Source organism: Idiotropiscis lumnitzeri, chromosome 1, assembly GCF_059441095.1.
Source record: "Idiotropiscis lumnitzeri isolate Australia: NSW breed Sydney's pygmy pipehorse chromosome 1, RoL_Ilum_1.0, whole genome shotgun sequence".
Classification (NCBI taxonomy): Eukaryota; Metazoa; Chordata; class Actinopteri; order Syngnathiformes; family Syngnathidae; genus Idiotropiscis; species Idiotropiscis lumnitzeri.
The window spans coordinates 24,253,974-24,276,501 of NC_142391.1; the positions used below are offsets into that span (position 1 = coordinate 24,253,974).

Sequence of the window (22,528 nt, forward strand, 5' to 3'; positions counted from 1 at the left end):
CACTGCATGGATCCTGTAGGTCTGGTTTCGTAAGCAACGAGGCGAAATGGTTGTAACAAATAACTGTAAATGAAAATATTCATTGTCATGAATGTGAGTTGTTTGTCTACTCTATTGCGTGGCAGGAAATGCTAAATTGCTGGAACATAAAATGGTAAAAGTTTTAGCGCACTTGACTATGGAGATTTTAATTTAGTCCCCCCCCCTCCCAGAATGTGTCAAAAAGCAAACGAAAAGCCAAGGCAAGAGTTCTTAAAAATTAAGTGTGCCTTTAATTCTGTAGTACAAAAGTACAACACTAAGCATTCATAATCTTCTTTTAACCGTTTATGTACATTTTCGAGGTCCGTCTTGTAAAAAAAGAACAACTAAAAATACTGCAAGTTTATAATACTCCTGTGCTGTCTTCTGATAGCACAGCTGTGTCCACATCTTTTAAACACACAACATGTATTATATTTTGAGTGAGAGGGTTGTGCTGAATGTCAGTTTCTGTGTCAGCGAGGGTCTCACATTCATCCTCAGCTTCTTCGTCGTCACTTCTTTCCAACATTGAATCAAGGCCAGGCTTGTCATCGTCGGAGGTCATCCACCTTTTTTGGGATAGGAAAGGGGATTACTTTATCTTTTTTTTAATCTCCATTATTATTAATATTATTATTAATGAGTTTCTCAAACAAGAGTTGACATACCTTTGAAGGGTGTGCGGGTGTGGTAGTTGGAGGTGGAGAGACTTTCTCAGGTAGTTATAAGCTTTTGGACCGTGTAAGTGAAGAGTGAGGGCAAACTCCTTTTGGTCTCGAGTGTAGTCATTGCCCTGTTTGGACAACAGGTGGACTGGAAGACCTGGAATTAGAACCCAGTCATATTAGATATGCGTCACTTGAAATGTACATGGAATTAAACGAAACATCCCCCAAAAAAATCAGATACAGAGGTGCCTTGATATTTGTTCATAAACAAATCAATCAATCACATCTTCAAGGCACCAACATACAAGGGTTTAATCAGAAATGGGACATGCAGAGGCCAAATCCATTCTAGGAGTCCAGACGAACAAGATGATATATCACGTCACCAGAGTATGAATCCAGCTTCTCTCTGAGCTCTTCGTTGATGAGGTTCTTGCCCCTCAGATCCTCCAAAAGACCAAACACTGTGTTCTTGGCCCGCCGTTCTCTGTCCTTTACGTTCCTCAGCTCGCGTTCCAAAGTCTCCACCCTCGCTAAGGCCCCCGTCAGTCGGGCCTTGAGACCGGCGGGAGACGCAGGTAGCGCATAGCAGTGGTCCTAGAATACGGACGTCAATTAAAATTCAGAGGAGTTCGGTTGTGAGTGATTTCTTAGGGCAGAGGCCCAGAATTCAAAATGTTTCCATTCGGGTAGCCGCAAACATGAAAATGTGCACAATTCCTATTCAGAACTTTTATTGGTGGTTTGGCAAATACCATGGTAAAAAAAAATAAAAACTACTAACATCTGTCTACATAATAAATAAGAACTATTGGAGCCCAAAGCGCATTAATGCGTTAGGTTAATAAATATATTCCCCAAAACCCATTTTTTTATTTATTTATTTATTTATTTTAAACACATCTATCCCCTTGAAATAGTTCATGTTAAAATACAAAGACTACCAACAACTTACCTAAATATCCAGTAAACTGGCCGAGCACGTCAGGCCTACATTTCAGTAAAAATTGTATTTTGATGCCTGTAACTTCCAAAAAAATAAAGGCTGACAAATGAAGTTGAACTTTCAAGTAAGTCACAACAGGTAGAAGCACATTTGAAAATGGCACAGCATCAGAAAAAAAATCAGAATGTATTGTGAATAATGAAAATGTCATTTGCTTTTTGTGTAAGCGAAGAGAGACGAGAGGCGATTTATTTAAAAATAGTTTATCATAATTTTATTTCAACGCCATATCAGCCGGCCCTACTAAACGGATTAAAAAGAACACCATGGAACAGATTAGGTTCTATCTCTGAGATTCCATCGTAATCCCACTTTCTGATGCTTGGAGCAGCATTTCCACATAGAATCGTTTCCGCACTTAAGCAGGTGAATGTGACGTGTTTCGCAAAGGGGGCAAAGCCAATGACACGGACGTTGGTGCGTGATGGTCATATGATGCTCACTAGCATTTCAGACATGTGCATTGCAGTGAACCTTCAAATAGTTTGGATTGGAGTATATGTGCGCTAGACATGTGCCAGTATGTGCCGGCATTGAGGCGTTTGGACGTGCGCGACTTGTGGTCGACATCCGCTCCTGTGTGGGTGGAGTCATTGTGCTTAACACTTTTACTAGCATTCAATAAACGGCATCAATGTGCCTTGTGACTGAGGCTCTCCTTTCCCACATACCAAGGCATAAAAAGCAGTAAGTATTCTGTTAAAACAGAAGAAACGCGATGGCTATAAACAGCAGAATTCTGCGATGCATTACACAAAAATCAGCAATGCAAGTGGGGCCAAGATTGGTGAACCACACAAATTAAAAAAAAAAGAAACATGGTACTTACAACATCAGAAGGAGGTGTCGATGGCTGTGGTGGTGACGGTTCAGTCTGTGGCACGTTCCCTGAAGCGACAGATGCCACTGACTCACGAGCTTTCTTGGAGGTTTGTGTTGTCCTGGTAAACACTTGCTGATGTGGAGAGAAAGAAAACTTGCTTGTAAAAAGATATTTTTAAAATGTGTCTGAACAATAGTTAGAAAGTAATTTATGACCACAAAATATACCAGAACATGTAAGCGATGACAATTAATTGAGAGGCTGTTGTAAATAAAGACGATTGCGAGACATCTGCACTTCTGTCGTGTCACACTGGGAACCAAACTTCAATTATCAGTTTTGTGCAATACATGCGTCGATTGGGGGTCGACTGTTTAGCAAGACGGCCTCAAAGTTCGGAGGTGCAAGGTTCTAGTCGGGCTCCAGCCTTCCAGTGTGGAGTTTGCATGTTCAGAAATCAGAAATCCCTTTATTGTCATTGTACTCAAGTGTGCAACGAGATTAGAGAGCTCCCCTCTCCAGTGCAATACAACAATAATTCGGATAAATATATAAATTAGATAAATAAGAGAATAGTTAGTGCAATGGAAAATAATACTGAATAGGGTATATAAAAACACATCACGTTGCTGTTCTGCAAGGTAAGGGTGGTCGTGTGTGTGTGTGTGAGTTTAGAATGGAGATGGCTCTTGGGAAAAAACTGTTTCTCAGTCTATTGGTCCTTGATTTGATGCACCTGTAGCGCCTGCCAGAGGGCATCAGGTCAAACAGGTGTGAGTTTGGGTGGGTATTGCCAGGATGGCCGAGTGGTCTAAGGCGCCGCGTTCAGGACCCAGTCTCCCCAGGAGGCCTGGGTTCGAATCTCAAATTTCCCCATTGTGGGACTAATAAAGGGAATATTATTATTAGTATTGTCTTTGACGATGTTGAGAGCCCTTCTGAGGCACCGGGCGGTGTAGATGTCCGACAGTGAGGGGAGAGGGCAGCCAATAATCCTTTGCGCTGTTTTGACCGTCCTCTGGAGCCTCGCTCTGTCCGCCTCAGGTGGAGACACAGTACGTTAGCAGGCTCTCGATGGACGAGTGGTAGAAGGCCAGCAGCAGCTTCCTGTCCAGGTTGAATTTCCTGAGGACTCTCAGGAAGTGCAGACGTTGGCGGACCTTCTTTACCACTGCTGTGGTGTTGTGACTCCAAGAAAGGTCATCGGAGATCTGTACTCCCAGGAACTTGAACGTGTGGACCCTCTCCACACACACGCCTTCGATGCAGAGGGGGGGCGGCGCCGTCTTGTTCCTCCTGAAGTCGATGACGATCTCCTTTGTTTTTGCAATGTTGAGTTGCAGTCTGTTGTCCTCGCACCAAGCCGTCAGTCTCTGGACCTCCTCTCTGTAGGCTGTCTCGTCACCTTCCGAGATCAGACCGACCACTGTCGTGTCGTCAGCAAACTTGACGATGGTGTTGTTACCGTGGGCCGGGCTGCAGTCGTAGGTGTAGAGGGCGTACAGGAGAGGGCTCAGCACGCATCCTTGAGGGGAACTGGTGCTCAGCATGCGGGTGGAGGACGTGTAGGGGCCGAGCAACACAGTCTGGGGTCTGTTGGTCAGAAAGTCCTTAATCCAGATGCGTGTGAGGGCAGGGAGGCCGAGAATGTCCAGTTTGGCGACGAGGATGTCTGGGATGATCGTGTTGAATACCGAGCTGTAGTCCACAAAGAGCATCCTTGCATAGCTCTGCTGTTGTTCCAGGTGGCCCAGCACAACATGCATAGCAGTGTCGATGGCGTCCTCAGTGGATCTGTTAGCCCGGTATGCAAACTGGTAGGGGTCCAGAGTGGGAGGAAGGCAGTACCAGATGTGCTGGAGAACCAGCCTCTCGAAGCACTTCATGATGACTGGCGTGAGAGCAACAGGACGGTAGTCATTCAGGAGGACGGCGGGTGACTTTTTGGGGACAGGAATAATGGTGGAAGTTTTCAAGCAGGAGGGGATGACTGCTTGAGCCAGGGAGCGGTTGAAGACCCTGCAGAAAACATGTGACAGTTGGTGGGCACATGCTCTGAGGACCTTGCCTGGTATTCCGTCGGGTCCAGTAGCTTTCCTGGGGTTAATAGCCAGGAGCGCGCGCCTCACATCGTGTTCCTCTACGGTGAGTGGGGGGGAGTTGAGGCATGAAGTGCGGGGGTGTGACGGTTGGGGCGAGTCAAAGCGAGCGAAGAAGCAGTTAAGCTCCTCTGCCAGCGATGCACTCGGGTCTACAGAGGTCGTGCTGCTGCCTCGGGAGTAGGTGATGCTCCGTAGACCCTGCCATGTTCTCCCTGTGCCTGTGCGGGTTTTCTACGGGTACTCCAGTTTCCTCCCACATTCAAAAATTCATGCATGGTAGGTGAATTGAACACGTCAAATTCTCCCTAGGTGTGATCGTGAGCGTGGATGGTTGTTTGTCTTTGTGTTCCCCTGCGATTGGCTGTCCACCAGCTCACGGTGAGGATAAGCAGCTTGGATAATGTATGGATGGATGGATGTTCCGACTCATATGTGGAAAACGTTTGGTTGGACAATCTCTACTTAATTGAAACAATGTCTTCCATGCTCGGTAACGTCAGCTCTACAGTGCATTTTCACCATTTCGCCATAAAAAGAGGACACCTGTTACAGAAATCCAAGCAACAATCAATAAGCCAGTCCCTCAATGATCATGAATTCGCATCGCATGAAGACTCTATGAGACCCACCTTTTGGACAGGAGACTGGAAGCTAAAGACAGAAGGTTTGGCTCCTTCCCGAACCCTGACAGTCTGGCCTGTGGCGTCAATGTCTTCGGGTTTGAAGTGCTCACTGCACAGGACCGATGACTTGGTGGCATAGAAACCTCTCCTCCTTGCTGCCACTTCCCACTGCCTTCTCAATAACCTCTCCTTTGGAAACCTGCAAATATGACCACATACAAGTGCTTATGAATCAGCAATGTTAGCTGCACGGCCATTTATATTTTAACATAAATGCCACGTTAGTGTGTGCTTCACGTTTAACCCAAAAAGCTCGTTCCGTTACCTGTGAAAGGTAATTCCCCGAGATTTGCTTTGAGGTGTGCGGCGGTTTGTGCATCCCCATGCTGCACACGAATCGGGCATGTTTCCTTTCAATCCAATCAAAAAGTCAAGATTGGAAAAAAAATTGTCGTTTTTTTTTTAGTGCTGTTTTGTTGCGAAATATTAAATTTGTCGGATATAACCGCGTTGCGTTAATGAAGATGTTTTGCCCGTGAAAAGATGGCACCGGAGTTGACGTGCAAGCGTTCCAAGTGTTTACTTCCGCCTGGTTTTGTTGACGCGTATCCGCAAAATGCGGTCCATTTGACAACAGCGACCGTGTTGGGTGTTGTCTGGGTGATTTTTTCATTAAAAAAAACAAATATGAGAGGAAACACGGCCCTTCTATAAACGACAACAATGCCTATACTGATGCTAGTATTAACTCATTCCTGTCTCCGTTTAAACATGACTGCGGTAAATTGACTAGTCAAGTGGCATCCTTCGAGTTTTATGCACTTACTTATGGAATGTAATTCTCTTGGCTTTTGTCTCCGCCGTTCGCTTATTCACGCATCCCAACGCAGCACAATACTGAGGCATACCGTCATATTGTTTCAATATACTGGAGTGTAGATGAACCACTCGCAAGTACCGCTCCAAAATGGCGGCTATATAGACGTACAGTCTTGTTACCCACAAGCCACTGCAGCGTGAAAGTGAGTTGTTGTCGAAGAGAGTTGCGAAAAATATTTAGCTTTGGAAAACAAATTTGCAACAAAAATATGACTCTCAAACCAAATTTACACAATCCCCGTTTATTTATTTATTTATGAATACATTTTTTATAATATTGACTTCTCCCAACATTAGATCTTGTTCATTCATAATTATTTTTATTCTTTACATGGAAATTAATAAAAGTAATAGAACAAGAACTCCATAACAGTGGAAGAAGAAACAAATGAACATTTTGTGTTCATTGGCGTTCAGGAAAACAGCGACAGACCCCAAAACGTTTAGACAAAAATAAATAAATAATAATACAAGTGTCATTTTGATGAGTTCTATTCATTCATTTGTGTTTAAAACATCGCAAATACGGGTCGAGGTTCCGGTTAATCGCAACTCGTTGAACTTTGGTACGCAAGTTGTTGAAATGGGCGTGGCCAAACGTGCTTCGCGTGCAGTCTTGTCTTGAGCGGAGCAAGAACGCCGAGCCGAGTTGCTGTTCCCGAAATAATGACGCTTTTCACCGTAGGGGACAAGCCGAGGTAGGAAACATTGCAAAAATGCTGACTCTGCAACGTGTTGACGACCCTTTTCATGCGTTTGTTGGTTTGAAAGTGATCGCGCACGGCTTTGACTTGTAACTTGTAGTTGTCTCGAGTACAGCTCTGATGAAGTGGTTACAAAGAGCAGTCTTTCACAACTTTTGTTGAACCAAAGCGCATATTGAACATTGCAAAAATGCCACAAGAAGCTTACAGTCTCTAATGCAAATTTTTTTTGTTTTTTTACACAAAGTACCCCCTTAATAATTACTTGTCTTTCCAAGTGCACCTTAGTGACACCAACATTAAAACACAGCAACAAAGTCAGCATAAGTGTACATAAAAGACGAGGCAATATTTATTCCTAAAAAAAAAAGAAAGGGGGAAAAAAAAATCACCCGTATTTATTGTTGCAAGTCACTATCATACAAAGTTTGAACATTTGCGCCACACATAAAGGAACAACATTCAATTAAAATATATTGCACGTGCAAGTTACATTAAAAACGTCACTGTTCTTAAAGATCACATGCATATATAAGTTGGTACTGCACTTAACAGTTTAATGCAATTGAACTATTACTTTGCTGGATTAAAAAATAAATAAACAGGAAGTATGTTTAGCTACAAGCTTCATTCTAATTAATTGTATTGAAAGTTTAAATGTAAATTTAATTAGAATTTAATTCAATGACTTGTTTTTGTTCTGCTCTGTACTAAATGAATGATGCTCTCTTGCAGATGGCAAAAGTACTTATGACTCAATAGTCCGGACAAGTAGAAGTACAGAAGTTGTTAAGAAAAGAAAAGAAAGATTCTAGTTAAGTATCGTTACCGATTTGGCTTGTCTTGGTGCAGTCTGAAATGGTCTTAATTATAAAAGTAAAAACATTTCATTTTTCTCAATTTCATACAATAACCAGGTTTTTTTTTTCAACCAAGACCTCATTCATGTTGGCTCAGACAATTATGTTATCAAAATGTGTTCTTGTTGCTTTGCAACTAATGACAAAAAAATGAGACTTGGCTAATGATAATTGAAAAAAAATTGGGGTTTACATGTGTTTTTTCCATTTTATATGCAACATTTCACATGGCGGTTTGTAATCTTACGAAAGACATTTGGCACGGATCAGATTTGTAACCGACAGCGTCAAACAATTCTCTGAAATAAATAAGCCCTGGGGTTGCAAATATCTCACTTCTCTGATCTATTGCAATTTTCGTTAATGCCCCTTGGGTCACATTCTTCCTTGATGCTGATGCCCCTGTTGTTGTTTTTTCAACCTAATAGAACCTTGAGATCTCAAATACATTTTAAATGACAATTTCCAGACCAATGAAGTGAAATTAAATGATTTTTTTTTTCCAACGCCACAGTGGGTGGTAATCACTGACAGTGAGTGTGACTGCTTCTGCCAGGCTATAAAAAGAAGCGGTGGAGATGGAGGACTTCTGGGCTGTGGTGGTTTGGGCTGGGAGGATCTGGCTTTGCCTGATTGTCAGCCTCATCGTGATCCCTGCCATGTTTGGCTTCTCATTGGGCATCTCAGAGACCTACATGGACATCCTGGTCAAAACATTGGAGGTGCACTACTTTGAATCTAAGTTCCAGTTTTCCCTCGGCGGAGTTTGCATGTGCTTTCTCAAAAAGCTGCATCAAGGTTAACTGAAGATTTCAAATTGTTCATAATTGTGAACAGAAGTGTGAAGAGTGCCCTGTGATTGGCTGACAAGCAATTATATAGACTATAAAAAATGAATGAATGGAGTAAAAACTTCATACTAATAACTTTTTTTTTTTAATATTAGTGGGCCACACTAAAGTTACAGAAGGCAACCACAGAAGCGCATGCACTCAAAGCCTCGGCATCCAGTGGTAAGTACGATAGATGGATATGAAAAAGTGTGCACACCTTTGTTCACATTTCAGGTTTTTGTGGTATTAAAAAAAAAAAAAAAGGAAAACGACATGTACAATTCAATTGAAAATGTATAAATGTCTTTTGGAGAGATGCCCTAATAATAAGCGAGATAATGTGCAAATGTGCCCGCTTTATAGTTGGGGGGCGTCGCCGTTTGCAGAATTAACCAATCAATTCAACTCATGTTTAGTGGGATTCAGCACAGATTTTTTTAAATGCCCTTTACTAATCAGGTTTAGCTGTTCTAGTGGGTTTCCTAACTTTTTTGTTTTTGCATTCTTGCAGAAGCTCAACTTCTGTTTGGAGTCGGCATGAGCTGATATTACTTTATTAGTTTGATGGTATGATAACCATGAGCAAAAATATTGTGGTATTTGAAATTACTTAAATTTTTTTTTAATTATTTCTTTTTTTAAAATATAGGTAAATAAATCCAGATTTTTTTTCCAAAGGACACAATCTATTTTCTTTAAAAAAATATATATATATATATTATATTATATTATATTTGGTGCATTAAAAATTGCACCTAGTTAAATTTAAATAAATAAATGCCTTTCTTCTGTTTTAATTCTTCAGTGTAAATCACAGTGTCCCATCACTGATGAGCTATTTTTAGAACAGACCCGTGAACTACGCATGTTGTCCTTGGGGCTAACTAGTGCCCACTGGCACCATTTTTCTTTTTCTAGGACAATGCATCTCTTGCTCTATTCCCTCTCCGCTTGCAGAGTAAGGGGAAAAAAAACTTCAAAGAGGCGGCTCATTTAATCAACTCTGCAAGCAGCTGGTCATATTGTGGCCCGCTTTGATGTCCCCTCACCTCATTACTGGTGACGGACACTATTCGCTGTTTTTGAAACCCTGACTTTTTACAACCATTGTTTACCGTCACACCGGTAATCGGCCAAAGCCTAATTTGGAGCTACTCATAATTCCCTCCTCCTTGACAAAGGCCCCAGTTACAGCTGAAGAAAATGTGGTTTGCAAACTTGTGTATTTTTGTCCAAATTTTATAACTGCAGTCGATGGATAAAGATGGATCTATTGTGAAATATAGAGGTGTAGAGACATACAATTCCGCAACGTGTCATTTCCTCATGTCGTTCAAGTCAGGCAAAACCTGCTGAAATGAAAGACCACAAAAAACAAGATGTGGCAATGAACACGGCTTTCTTGGCACGCCGTAAACACGGGTCACCATATGCGTTGCGTTGATTCCAAAAGCCACAGGGTCAAGTTGCTGAGGGAGCCGTCTCACAAGAAACTATTACTCAACGCCGTTATCGCGCATGCTTTGGTAGATGTGGTTGTTCTATACTTCAGAGAAAAAAAAGTTGCATATTTTCATTTGAGCAAAACATATTTTTGAGATTTAAAATGTGGTTTCGCTTTGAGAAAATAGAAAAAAAAAATGCTCCTTTGTTTCCATGTGAGCAGAAAGGGGTGAGTGACATCGGGTCAGAGTTTAGTGGAAAAATTGTAATGTGAATAATGTCACGCTTTAATCGCTCCTCAATATCGTCGTTTCATGCAACGTTTCCTTCTGTTGACGCATCACTTCCGCCATTGACAAGCACCATAAATTTCCACTTTGTGCTCTTTTAAGTAGGATGAAAATAAAATCTGACGACAGTTCACCTAGCAGATGAAAGGATGATTGTTTGTGATTGTCTTTCCAAAGCCCGGCCAAGAATGCTCGCAGCGTATATGCGGAATAACATCTAAATTTTGGTTACTATGAATGAATTGTTGATGTGTTCCTTATGTTTATGTTGAATGCAGCAAATTAAGAAAAATATGTTGACTCATTAAATCGTTTTTATGTTCTTTAAGTGGCTCAATGCAATTGCGATCTGATATCCATGAAAAAAAATCAATAAACTTTCTCGTCACATGACAGACCTAATGGGGAATAATCTCGTGACACAAAATTCGTCCTAATGAAAAAAAAAAAAACACGCAAACAAGTAGCAACGACAAAACAAGCAATTTTTTGCAGATGCTTCAAGAAATGATTTATTAGCTTCATGCGGTCTTCAAAGTTCTTTTGGGGTTGAGACCAAATCACTATTTTGGACATATTTCATCGATTGAGATGTCAAACTTAAAATCTCAGATCATGTGCTAACTTGTTATTGGAATTTACTTCCGAGTGTTCTTTCAACACTTCCTAAAAGCATTTTGTCCGAATCTTTAGCCTAAGGTACTGTACTTGATGTGCCAGAACTTTAAAAGTCCACGTCATATTTCTGGGTTTAAAAAGATATATTTTTTATCATTTTTTTTTTCCAAAAGATTTTTCTCCAATACTTGCTAACAGGCCTCCTTAAACTTTGTTCGTTTTTAGACTTGCGTGGCAGAGCTGTTTATGGCCATTGCTATAAAGAAAGAAGCTACGTCAGTCTATGTGCAAAATGTGTCACCGTCACATTTAACGTTACATAATTCACTCTTGAGTCAATATAATAAAAAAAATAAAAAAACGTGTGCCTAAGAGGTAGTAATGGAGCAGTAATTGTACACTTGGCGTATTTGAATAGTTGCTGTTATCTGCAATCCTGGCTTTTGCCCTCTGTGCTCTCAGTCGAAACAAGATCACCTTTTGTGATTAAGTCTTTCAGTTTTGCTTGCCCTACGAGGTCAAGATGACATTTAGTTTCATTAAAATGCATGCCCGATTTCTGTCTGCAAATGTCATTCATGTCTTCTGTGTGTGTGTGTGTGTGTGTGTGTGTGTGTGTGTGTGTGTCAGCTCTTATCCAGAGGCAAGACGGCTCAATGGAGAAAGAGTTAGAGGAACTAAGACGAAGTCGCCCCAAACCTCCGGTTGGCGGCGACTTCGCTCTTAGCGACTGTTTCTATTTCAGCCGCCGAGGCATTGAGAGCATTGTTGAAGATGAGGTAAGACACGTTCTATATCCTTTTTTTTTTTTTTTTTGTATCATTAGCAGCACTTCAGGCTTCTTCATACTCCCGCGTAGGCGCATGCGACAAGGGCCCCATTGCTTCGCGTGACTGATCATGCGACCATTCGTTGCTGCACGTCGGTTGCAGTGCGCGTTCGCTCTCTCGTGATTGGTCCGTTATGTCAAATGCTGCGATGATGTCATCAGGTTTCCAGGTGTGGGTACTAGATGTCAGCGGCCTGCAAGATTGTATCGGGTCCTTCGATGGCCGGACATGTTTTATTAAGAAATATTTCATCCTATATGCATCCATTTGCAGACATTGTTGCAAGTTCGACAGGAGAAACGAAAACATTCCACTGCTGTTGTTTCACAGGAGAGGCAGCGGCGGCTTTTTAGGGCACAGGTGGAAGTGATGAAGGAATTGCCTCACCAATATGGCAGTAATTTTTATTTATTTTTTTAATGTTATGTTTAGTAAATCAGAATATGCAAATAAAAAAGACAAGGGTAAAGAAAAACAGAGGCAAAGAAATATATTTAAGAAATATTTGATAATAGCGTGAAATCATCAGAAGGCGCTCAGGCCACCGAAGGACCCCGATACAATCTTGCAACCCGATCTCATCTGGTACCCACAACGACAATGTTCCACAATACCGCCATGTTTAAAAATAGAAAACATGGATCACGTCGGTCTTGTCGTCTAAGTCAATCTGTTCTAGCAGGCACTGTCCTGCGGTTTCCATAGTTGCTACTTTGTTCCTTGTTTCGCAAAGTAAAAACTGGCTAAACTCAATCCTGTGGTGTCCTTGCCAGTATCAGCCGTAGCGACTTGAAGTGAAACTGCAGCACTTTTTCAAAACAACGCATGAGTGTGAAGACAAACTTGATGCGAGATTGACGTCCGCGGGAGTATAAAGAAGTCTTCAACCTTTTTTTTTCTTAATTCAACTTTTGATTGAAGGTGACCCAGCGGTTCACTTCAGAGGAGCTGGTCTCTTGGAACCTTCTGACTCGCACTAACAACGACTTCCATTACATCAGTCTGAGGCTGACGCTGGTCTATGGACTTGGCATTTTTGTCCGATACTGCATTCTCGCACCTCTCAGGTACACACGCTTTCACACACGCACACAGACATCATATATAGTTTCCAATTTATCAAAATTTGTCCTTCACTATTTAGTGGGTCGGGGATAGGAACTGTAGCCCCGGTTTCGTAACATAATCAGTCCTCTACATTTACATGCGACAGAATTTCCTCCTGAAAATAAGTTCTTAATTAATCTTATTTGTTAACTGTGGGGAAACAATGCTCAATGAATAATCTGAGAGTTTATTATATTGGACCAATTTTCTGGCTGGCCCACCGAGTTACGACTCCTAAAAGTTAGTCAACATAACATGCTGTTATTCATTACCGGTTCTGTTATTCTGGTACAATCCTTTTCCGAGAATGTAGAAACGCGTAACTCTTTCGACTTTTGACACAGAAAGCTTTACCGAACAGTTACAGACCAGGCCACTGTGAACAAGACTGGATGGTTGGGAGATGAATATGTGAAGAAAATGTGCTCGAAACAGATAGTTGACGCACATGATTTGCCCTTTGCGGGCCACATAAAAGGAGGTAACGGGCCAGATTCTGACCCCCGGGACTTGAGTTTGACACCGGTGATGTATATCTTTAGTCCCGATCATAAAATGGCTACAAGGAGCAGCCAATGCCATGTTTAGACTAGGTATCCTGCATGGAACATATTGTATGAAACATTTTTGACTTGACTTCCCCTTTAAAGAAGCAAAATAATGGCCGATGATGTCCAAAAGTGTAATGCTAAAGTTATCCTCATGTAGTCGTGTGTTTCATCTGCTTAGACAGAAACACATACTGAAAATGTGTTTCTTTCATTAGAATAGTCGGATCCAGGAATTTAATCGGAATTGGGCACTTTGCATATTTTTCACCAAACGTTAATTGTTGCAAACCAAGCGTTGTGTTCTCTCCTCAGGATAACTCTGGCCTGCATTGGCCTCACCTGGCTGGTCATCGGGACATCTGCAGTGGGGCTGCTGCCCAACTGGAGGTAGCCGCCAAGCGCACTGTTAACCATCCAGTTGCGTTTTCGCGCTAGCCACTCTAGTTTTCAAAATCACGCTCCGTATTTGTGGTCAGGATGAAGTTCTGGCTCAGTGAGTGGGTCCACGTCATGTGCTACAGGATCTGTGCCCGAGGCCTCTCCGCTGCCATTCGCTATCACAACAGGCAAGCCAAACCAAGACAAAATGGTGTTTTTTTATTTGTCTTTACACGCTCTCCTTTCGACTCATCAGGGAAAATATCCCCCGAAAAGGAGGCATCTGTGTGGCCAATCACACCACCCCTATTGACATTGTGATACTCTGCAATGATGCCTGCTATGCCATGGTAGGAGGGGAATAACCAACTATGACATGCATTTTAGTTCTTCTGATATAGGATCATTTTAGTCCAGCTACGTTCGATGGGTTTGGTTGAGTTTTTTTTTTTGTGCCCCCCACAAACTTTATGGTCAGCATGCTTTTAACGTTACCGAAGCCAAGTGTGCTGTTCATTTTAGATGCATGGCGAACAGCAGCATGTGTAAAATGCTAAATGTGTGTAAAACACGGGGTCAAATGCAAACCACACACAGGAAGGCCACAACCTCAGAACTGCGAGACAGACATTAATCACTGTACCTCTGTGCTGGCGAAGAAGACCACGTGACTCTCTATTCTCCCGTATCAAAATGTGTGTCAGGTGGGCCAGGTGCACGGAGGTCTCATGGGGGTGATCCAGCGGGCCATGGTGCGGTCTTGTCCTCACGTGTGGTTCGAGCGAGCTGAGATGAAAGATCGTCATCTGGTGACCAAGAGGTCAGTTGCACGTGTTTTAACATCCAGCGCTTGTCAATGATATGTATAAGAAGACACTGATATGGCTGCATACAAGTAGATCTTGAGTCACTTGGGCACAACATGCAACAACAAGCGTGTCTTAGCTCTCATTTTTTTTTTTTACCCCAACTACAACCTTATAAATAAGAGTCTCTCCACATAGCACTATAAAGGCCAACAGTAAACTGGAGCATAGGCATGAATATTAATTAAAAAATTAGACATAGGCTCTATTCCTAGTCTTATTATTACGATTATGAATTTTTTTTTTTTTTGGGGGGCAAAGTAGTATTTTGGGGAAAAATAACATTGAGATTTACAGCAAAAGAATTGTAATGGTATGAGAAACAAAAAATCCACAATTTTCCAAGACGAAAGAAGGAATACTATCAGAAATATAAACAAAAATTGACGAGGGGGAAAAAATGTTAAATTAAACAATAAAGGTGCATGAAAAACGTTTACAAACCATTGTCAATATATGAGCAAAAAAAGTGTAATGTGACAGGAGTGAAGTGAAAATGTTATAAGCAAAAACATTTTGGGGGGGAAATTACTAAGGAAAACTGTACATTTGTATTGATTGAATTAAAATGCATTGCTCATAAAAACTAAAGTTGCAAAACAAACAATTGTTAAAGCTTTAATTTGAATAAATTTTAATGTAGTGAATCAAATCTGAGATGCACTTGGGAAGTACTAATTGATTCACATACCACTAGAGGGAACCCTCGTACCACTTGTGGTACTGAATCACTGCATTGAAGAATTTAGTTGCCTGAAATGACAAATGGTTACAATTATAAAATATATATTTAAATGTATACTTAAATATTTAAATGAATGGATTATATAAATGGTGTATTTTTTTACTTATTTTTTCATGAGCTCTATTCAAACCAATTGCTTTCCATGCCTTTTTTTTTGTGTCAGGTTGAAAGACCACGTGAATGACAAGACAAAGCTCCCCATATTGATATTTCCAGAAGGCAAGTTGAAACACCAGTGTGATGTTTTTCTTAGTAGTGCCAGTGAAGGTTGTTATTTCATCTCTGAGTGATGACGGGTACGGCAGTTTATAACGTGGTTTTGGACCACACGCATGCGAGAATCTCCTGTCTCATTTTTTGGGGGATGTTGTTGTTGTTTGGTGTCCATAGGAACGTGCATCAACAACACGTCAGTCATGATGTTTAAGAAGGGGAGTTTTGAAATTGGAGCCACAATTTACCCTGTTGCCATAAAGGTACTTCAGTCACTCCTTTTGTCCTTCTGTTTTCAGATTGTAAAATGAATCGCTGTATTTTATTTTAGATTTTGTTTCATAAATACTGTGTATGTATTTTTTTTTAGGAATCCATGCTTTTATTTAACTACATTAAACATGTTTAGTTCAATAAATGTGTTAATTAAATTCAAAGGAAGCAAGAAATCACCAGCAACGGCAAACTTATTTATATCCGGTGTACATCTCTTGTAAGGAACTTCGATACATATTTCAATGTGTGTGCTTCATCAAATCAAAACAGATTTTCTGATTCAAATCGTTATTTGTGTCAATCCTAGTAATTAGATTATCATTGATTTCCACATTTTTAATCACTCTTTTTTTAATTGCCTTTGCTTCTCCCAGTATGACCCCAAATTTGGAGATGCCTTCTGGAACAGTTCAAAGTACAGCATGGTGAGCTACCTGCTGAGGATGATGACCAGCTGGGCTCTCGTCTGCAATGTCTGGTATCTACCGGCCATGCATCAACAGGTTTGTGCAATGCCACTGCATGTCACATACATGCAAACACACACAGACACACACACACGCACGCACGTAAACGTGGCGTTTGACGCAGACATTGATTTTAAACTGTCATGCAGGAGGGGGAAGATGCCGTCCAGTTTGCCAACAGAGTCAAGTCGGCTATCGCTCACCAGGGAGGACTGGTGGACCTACAGTGGTAAGACATGACTTTTATTCATTTGGGAAGGATGACTTTATTCGATGGTGTCATGGTAGCCATAGACACGCTGCCGTCTTTTAATTGGAGAATTGATACTTGTGTGTTAAATTGGTCATGTACCACTTGGTGGAAACAAGGCTGTAACGAAGCAGATTACAGCCACCTAGTGGTACCATGTGGTATTTTCTTTTCAAGAGGAGATTAAAGTTTCAATTTGTTTATTTATAAAAGCATGAATAGTTTACACTTAGAGTAAATGGGAGTTCCCCCCCACCAAAAAATAAATAAATACATGAAAATAACCACCCACGTCCCTCACGAGGCCGTGAACTGGTTGCCAGCCAATCGCAGAGCACACAGACGAAAAACCACCCGCTCTCACACTCACAGCTAGAGACAATTTAGAGTATTCAATCAACCTACCATGCATGTTTTTGGAATGTGGGAGGAAACCGGAATACCCGGGGAAAACCCACGCAGGCACGGGGAGAACATGCAAAATTCTCATAGGAAGTCCGTAGCCGGAATCGAACCCTGCCATCTTGCACTGTGAGACGAATGGGCTAACCAGTTGTCCTCCGTGCCGCCGTTTTCTAAAAAAAATGTTTTGTTTTTGTCAGCGTACGAGCTGGGACAATGAGTAGAATAATGCATTGTAAAAATATTACCAGGGACGGAGGCCTGAAGCGAGCCAAGGTGAAGGAGTCGTTCAAGGAGCAGCAACAGAAGCAGTACAGCCACATGGTTGTCGGAGACGACAGCAGCAGTAACAGCGACTGAGAAGATGGCGCCAGAACCAAACGGCTTTACTTGAAACTCCTTTCCGCACCACCTGGATGGACCTGCTTTCACACACACACCCCGTCTCGCACAAGTGCAATAGTGAACTTTGAGGAGATGAATGGCGAATGTGCTGCTGCTATTTCTGTTGTATTTCTCGACCTTGATTGACATGATGTTGAATGTAACATATTGAATACAGAGAAGCTATTGGATGCGAACACCAGATGACCAATTCATGTGCTGCTTGTTTTTTTTTTATAATGCAGTTAAGAAATGTGGTCGCCATGCTGGGATTGCCTGAGATTTCTTTCTATAGCATGACATAAACGTGTCCTAATGGCACGGCTGAGGTTGTCTGTTCGAATCTCAGCTCTGGCTTTCTTGTGTGGAGTTTACATGTCGGACATGCTTGATAATAAATGCACACAGGAAAACTTTGTCATGTACGTCACAGACCAAATTTAATTTGGCACAAGGAAATGATGCCACTCCGTTTCCAACAAGCTCCATATTTTGACATAACGCATGGACTCATAAAGAGCTGAAAGAAATTGTATGGTGCATAAATAACACCTAACTTTACAATAAATGTGATGGACACAAGTTGTGAGGCGTTTAAAGTAGAACACACAAGTGTGACTTTTTGGTTGGCTGTGCAATGGGTGTTTTGTCCCATATTTTGTCCTCGATGGCTTCCGACTTGTGGTGTTCTTCACTGTCGTTACCTGAAAACCAAATGCAGACGTGTTAGTATGTTGGGTAGTAGTGGGCATGCATGTTATTGATCTGAACAGACGGACGGGCGCCTACTTGAATGATCGGCACTGCCTTCAGTGTCCTGAAAGATCAACAGATCGCTTTAGGGGAAGTACCGGATCATAGGGGGGGTAAAAAAAAAACTGCGTTTAACTTGAAGGCAGCCCTCACCTCTGTTAAGTTACTTTTGTTTTTCTTTCTCTTTTCCAGATATCTGTTTTGTGATGATAATGATAGCAATGAGACTCCAATGCCTTCAAGAAGATGATGAGCTGCTTTCAATGATAGACTGAGGTAAGATTTTTTTTTTTTAAATGCAATCATCATTCAATTAGGCTTTTACTGTAGTCGTTCGTTTATCTGCACTACTTGGTTCTCACCCTTTCATGCCAATTAGCACTACAACGCAATCTCAAAAATAGAAAACGACATATTATTTTTCATAAGAACCGTTGACAGTTCGTCTGAAGCACATGAGGAGTTGTTAAACTAGTGTGCTACAAAATAATTGAGAAATTAAATTCCTCCCACATTCCCCCCAAAAAATCGACACGTTAATCGAAGACTATCTTTTCCGGGTGAGATGCTTATTTGGCGACTGCATGAGAAACTATCATTACTCTATCTATATAGGTTGACAAGAACCTTCCCACCGTTGCAGATATGAGTCGCAGTTCCTGTGGTCAAATTTGGCCACCGTCTTCAGTCCACCCGGCGACCCTACATCCACTCGACCCGACGCTCCAGATGCAATCGGCATCTCGACCCGCACGCTGACCACACGGGAATCAGATTTGCGCTCATTTGGATGCAGCCCAGCAGTCACCTCAGTCGCCTTAGCTTTTTTTTTCTGTTTTCTCAGGGAGTGAGCAACAAATAGTGGCCTTTTTGTGTTCACGTAAGGGCTTTGTTGTCTTATCCATGGCAACGGTCAGGGGCGCTGTAAAAGGGGCTTGGCAGTGGAACTGGGGTGAACTTAAGGATGTGTAGAATGGGATGGAATGAATCCTTGTCAAAGTATAAAAATGAGGGCCAAATATTTTATATTGTCATGGTAAAATGTCCAACAGAGCTTGAAGCACTGAGTCTAAATAGATACAAATAAAAAAGTCGGTGTAGTATTTTTTTGTTATTTGTATTTATTGTTTCTACTCATGATTGGATAGAAAAAAAATAAAATGTATATAATTTGTATTCTCTGAGTGTTTGTAATGTGTGTGAGATATATATATATATATATATATAGAGAGAGAGAGAGAGAGAGAGAGAATTTCTATGAATTTGGATAACAGAAGCATATGTTGATTATTGTAACCTGCTTGCATGTCTCATATTTTGCAACAGAAAGGAATAAAATGTTGTTTTTTTTAATCTGTATATTGATATTGTGCCAAATCAACAAGAATTTAAACTTACCTTTATATGCTTTCCAAGGGTGATTAAATTCATCTTTAAGAATCCAGCCACCGTCCATTATCCAAGCCGCTTATCCTCACGAAGGTTGCGTGCATGCTGGAGCCCATCCCAGCTGTTTTGGGGCAGTAGGCGGGTAATCCCCTGAAATCATTTGCTCAACGAAATTTCAGCAACTTTTTAATCACAAATCTATTTTCAATTTCAACTGATCTGGAGGTTTATTTCCTTCTTATTTTCCATTGTACCATATATAACAGAACAAATATGTTAAAATTAGAAGCCTGATGATTTGTCGATTTTTACATCCACAATTTAAATGCGGTTCATCATGAAGTGTTGTAGTTGAGTTTCCATATTGTGGACTTATTGAGCGAAATATGGGACCTCATGCACTAAACTTCCGCATGCCTAAAGCTCATGTTCTGCTATGCCGATAAAGTTTTTTGAATCCTTCAAGAAAAAGAAAACTGTTTTACTGTGTTAAGGAAAAGATTGAACATGTTGTGAACAGGTATGGGCAGTACAGTTACCGTATTTATTCCAGCAATTACAAACATCGTTCCATGAGTTCCAAACAGTGAGCCTCGTTCAGGACTCTTCCTTCTCGTCTCCGTGTGTGATGATGTAACAGAGGGACTTGTAGTCGATGTTCCCTGTCGGGTCGATGGGAGCCAGCGCAAAGGCCTGATCTACCTTAAGAGTAAACCCAGGGGGAACATGAGTGACGGCTCACAGTGGGAAATGATATTAAAAGGTTTTAAGAATGTGTGCCAACCTCCTCCGCGGTGAATTTATCTGCCTGGTTCAGCAATAGTCGTCGAAATCTGGACCAGAGGGAGAAAGTACCGAATGAGCTTGCAATGAACATAAACATGATGAATCTGTCGGCAGGACCTACTCTTCCTTGTTGACAAAACCTGTCGCGTTGGGATCGAAGAGCTTAAAGGCAGCGAGGATGGTGTCCTCTGGATCGGTGCCTGCAGGTGAAAGACGAGCAATTAACAACGCCGCTTCGTGGAAACGATTCTATATGTCAAGATCAATACTCACCGTTGAGTTTCTCGCCAAACAGGGACAAGAAGACCGTGAAGTTAATTGGTCCTTTCCCCTCATTCAACATCTCATCCAGCTCTTCTTCCTTCACGTTGAGCTTTCCTGCCACACACAAAAATGATGTTCATTTGGCAGATGAGAACAGACCGGCGGATCTTCAAGAGGGAGGGCTGCGTCGCTGAGGGAGTGGTCTCAGTTGACTTTATTAAAGCGGCTCCTTTTATTCCCCTTTAAGACGGCACGCAAATAGTGCACTAGAGGCTCAACATGGCAGAAGCACATCTGTGCCATGAAGGGGGCACTTGGAGACTGCCCCCCCACTCCCAATGAGGCCATAAAATACATTGAAATTAAACCATAATGAGTCCAGTTATTTTCGAAACATAGCAAGAAATGTCTAATAAAAATCAACAATTTTTGAGAACATCTACAATGTCTTCTTACATAGACACAATGTATTTTTGCTACTCAATTTAAAATAAAAAGTGGATAACATTAAATTCAAAAATAGCATGATGAAATAAAACATTTAAAATGCTAACATTTGTTTTTAAACATTTACTTAGGTGAGTTTTTTTAAACTTTGTTTTTAAGTAGCAGTTTTGGATCCTATATTTAATCAAGCGCAATATTAATTTTCATACTGCGCATGAACTTACAGTGGTTTACAATCATATTTAAATATACCTTTTATGTATCTATAATGTAACCTTTGTCTTGTTTTTGATGAACACTTAGAATGACTATCTCTTGCATTTTATTGTTGTCATGGTGATGGTACCTGAAAAGCTGATTTTATTCATGATTTTTTTTTTTTTTGTGAGTGTAAAACATTTGCGAAGCACTGGTCTAGAGGAAAAGCCTACCCAGTTGTGCATAGGTCTCCTTCAGGTCTTGTTTCTTAATAACACCATCTCTGTCCTGGTCAATGCATCCAAAGGCCTACAAAAAACAACAATGAAGCCTTACTGATGTGTTCGCCTTACTGATGTGCAAAAAAATAAAATAAAGTCTTACCTCCTTGAACTCTTGAATCTGGGACTGCTCAAACATGGAGAAGACATTGGAGCAAGATTTCTGTGCTCCTCTCTGTCTCTTATTGGACGCTTTCTTGCTTGCCTATGTCAAACATAACATTCAAGTCGTTAAGTGAATCTTTTCTTTTTCCGAATTCCTAACTTACCATGTCTGTGTGATCACCGCATAGACTCCCGGACAAGGCCCGATGCCGGGGTGGGTTTTATGTGAAGCCCACGTTATCTTCTAACGCTTATAATAACCAGTGGCGGCAGTGCACACCCTTACATGGAGACAACTTCGGTCCATGTGTCACCAAGGGGAGATGATAAGAGAAGTAGGATTGGAAAGTGGAGATATGATAAGTCGGGTAGTGACCTCTGATGTTTGACAGTTCCCTGTAATTTTGTTCAGCTCTGATTGTGACTTCAAACAAAGACAAATCTATCAATATTTTTTTCCAAGTAGAATAAACTAATCCACATCAAACTTATCAAAGCATTTTAGAACTAGTTTATGCTATTTTAGTCGAAATAGTGTGAGAATTCTGGAAAACTGACAATCAATTGAAATGCTGCGGAATTAACTAAATTGGTGAAATATACAACGTAGGAGTCAATGTTGAAGTGGTTTAAATGAGTGGACCCCAACCTTTCCTCCGCCGCGGACGGGTTAATACAACACCAGCAACCGATGTTAGGAGGGCGGGGATAGCTGGCACTTTTTGCTAATGCTAACAGCTAGCTGCTAGCCAGTGTAGCCACTAACGCCGGACACTTTTATAGTGTATTACAATGACGGTGTAATTAACTTGCGGGTTGTTAGCGTCCAAAATTAGCGACTGAATATGCTTTCGGGATGGCCTTGCGTTGATGTTGGTGGCAACTATGTCAAGTCAATTAAAACTATGAAAAGCAAGCCAAAATGTCAAAAACGGAAGTTGGCCACCACGAGGGGAAACTTCA

At 41.3% G+C, this 22,528-nt stretch overlaps 3 protein-coding genes across 8 annotated transcripts; 1 reads left to right on the forward strand and 2 right to left on the reverse strand.

Annotated features, from left to right (window-relative positions):
• Positions 1–248: 248 nt before the first annotated feature.
• LOC148343885 (THAP domain-containing protein 6-like) lies at positions 249–6,227 on the reverse strand. 2 transcript variants are annotated; one of them, XM_088291036.1, is made up of 6 exons: positions 6,073–6,227; positions 5,253–5,445; positions 2,528–2,653; positions 1,079–1,289; positions 693–846; positions 249–593 (listed from the first exon to the last, which is right to left on the reverse strand). In XM_088291036.1, the coding sequence occupies exons 1-6, from the start codon at positions 6,150–6,152 to the stop codon at positions 386–388; spliced, it is 972 nt and encodes a 323-aa protein (XP_088147162.1). In that variant the 5' UTR covers positions 6,153–6,227; the 3' UTR covers positions 249–385. The 2 variants fall into 2 exon arrangements, with proteins under 2 accessions (XP_088147162.1, XP_088147171.1); XM_088291045.1 differs by lacking the exon at positions 6,073–6,227 and adding an exon at positions 5,572–5,962.
• Positions 6,228–6,675: 448 nt separating this feature from the next.
• Positions 6,676–19,271, forward strand: agpat9l (1-acylglycerol-3-phosphate O-acyltransferase 9, like). 4 transcript variants are annotated; one of them, XM_088291093.1, is made up of 16 exons: positions 6,676–6,823; positions 7,565–7,643; positions 8,204–8,411; positions 8,636–8,702; positions 11,504–11,652; positions 12,625–12,770; positions 13,674–13,748; positions 13,838–13,927; positions 13,996–14,089; positions 14,444–14,559; positions 15,514–15,569; positions 15,741–15,826; positions 16,214–16,342; positions 16,456–16,535; positions 17,210–18,371; positions 18,711–19,271. In XM_088291093.1, exons 3-15 carry the CDS (start codon positions 8,268–8,270, stop codon positions 17,316–17,318), a joined length of 1,341 nt encoding a protein of 446 aa, XP_088147219.1. In that variant the 5' UTR covers positions 6,676–6,823; positions 7,565–7,643; positions 8,204–8,267; the 3' UTR covers positions 17,319–18,371; positions 18,711–19,271. The 4 variants fall into 4 exon arrangements, with proteins under 4 accessions (XP_088147219.1, XP_088147212.1, XP_088147203.1 ...); XM_088291086.1 differs by having other exon boundaries at positions 8,246–8,411; XM_088291077.1 differs by lacking the exon at positions 7,565–7,643 and having other exon boundaries at positions 6,677–6,823; positions 8,246–8,411.
• A 679-nt stretch (positions 19,272–19,950) lies between these two features.
• Positions 19,951–22,518, reverse strand: myl7 (myosin, light chain 7, regulatory). 2 transcript variants are annotated; one of them, XM_088291132.1, is made up of 8 exons: positions 22,215–22,518; positions 21,730–21,861; positions 21,564–21,665; positions 21,413–21,488; positions 20,544–20,648; positions 20,392–20,470; positions 20,269–20,317; positions 19,951–20,186 (listed from the first exon to the last, which is right to left on the reverse strand). In XM_088291132.1, the coding sequence occupies exons 2-8, from the start codon at positions 21,730–21,732 to the stop codon at positions 20,082–20,084; spliced, it is 519 nt and encodes a 172-aa protein (XP_088147258.1). In that variant the 5' UTR covers positions 21,733–21,861; positions 22,215–22,518; the 3' UTR covers positions 19,951–20,081. The 2 variants fall into 2 exon arrangements, with proteins under 2 accessions (XP_088147258.1, XP_088147250.1); XM_088291124.1 differs by having other exon boundaries at positions 21,730–22,518.
• Positions 22,519–22,528: the final 10 nt, after the last annotated feature.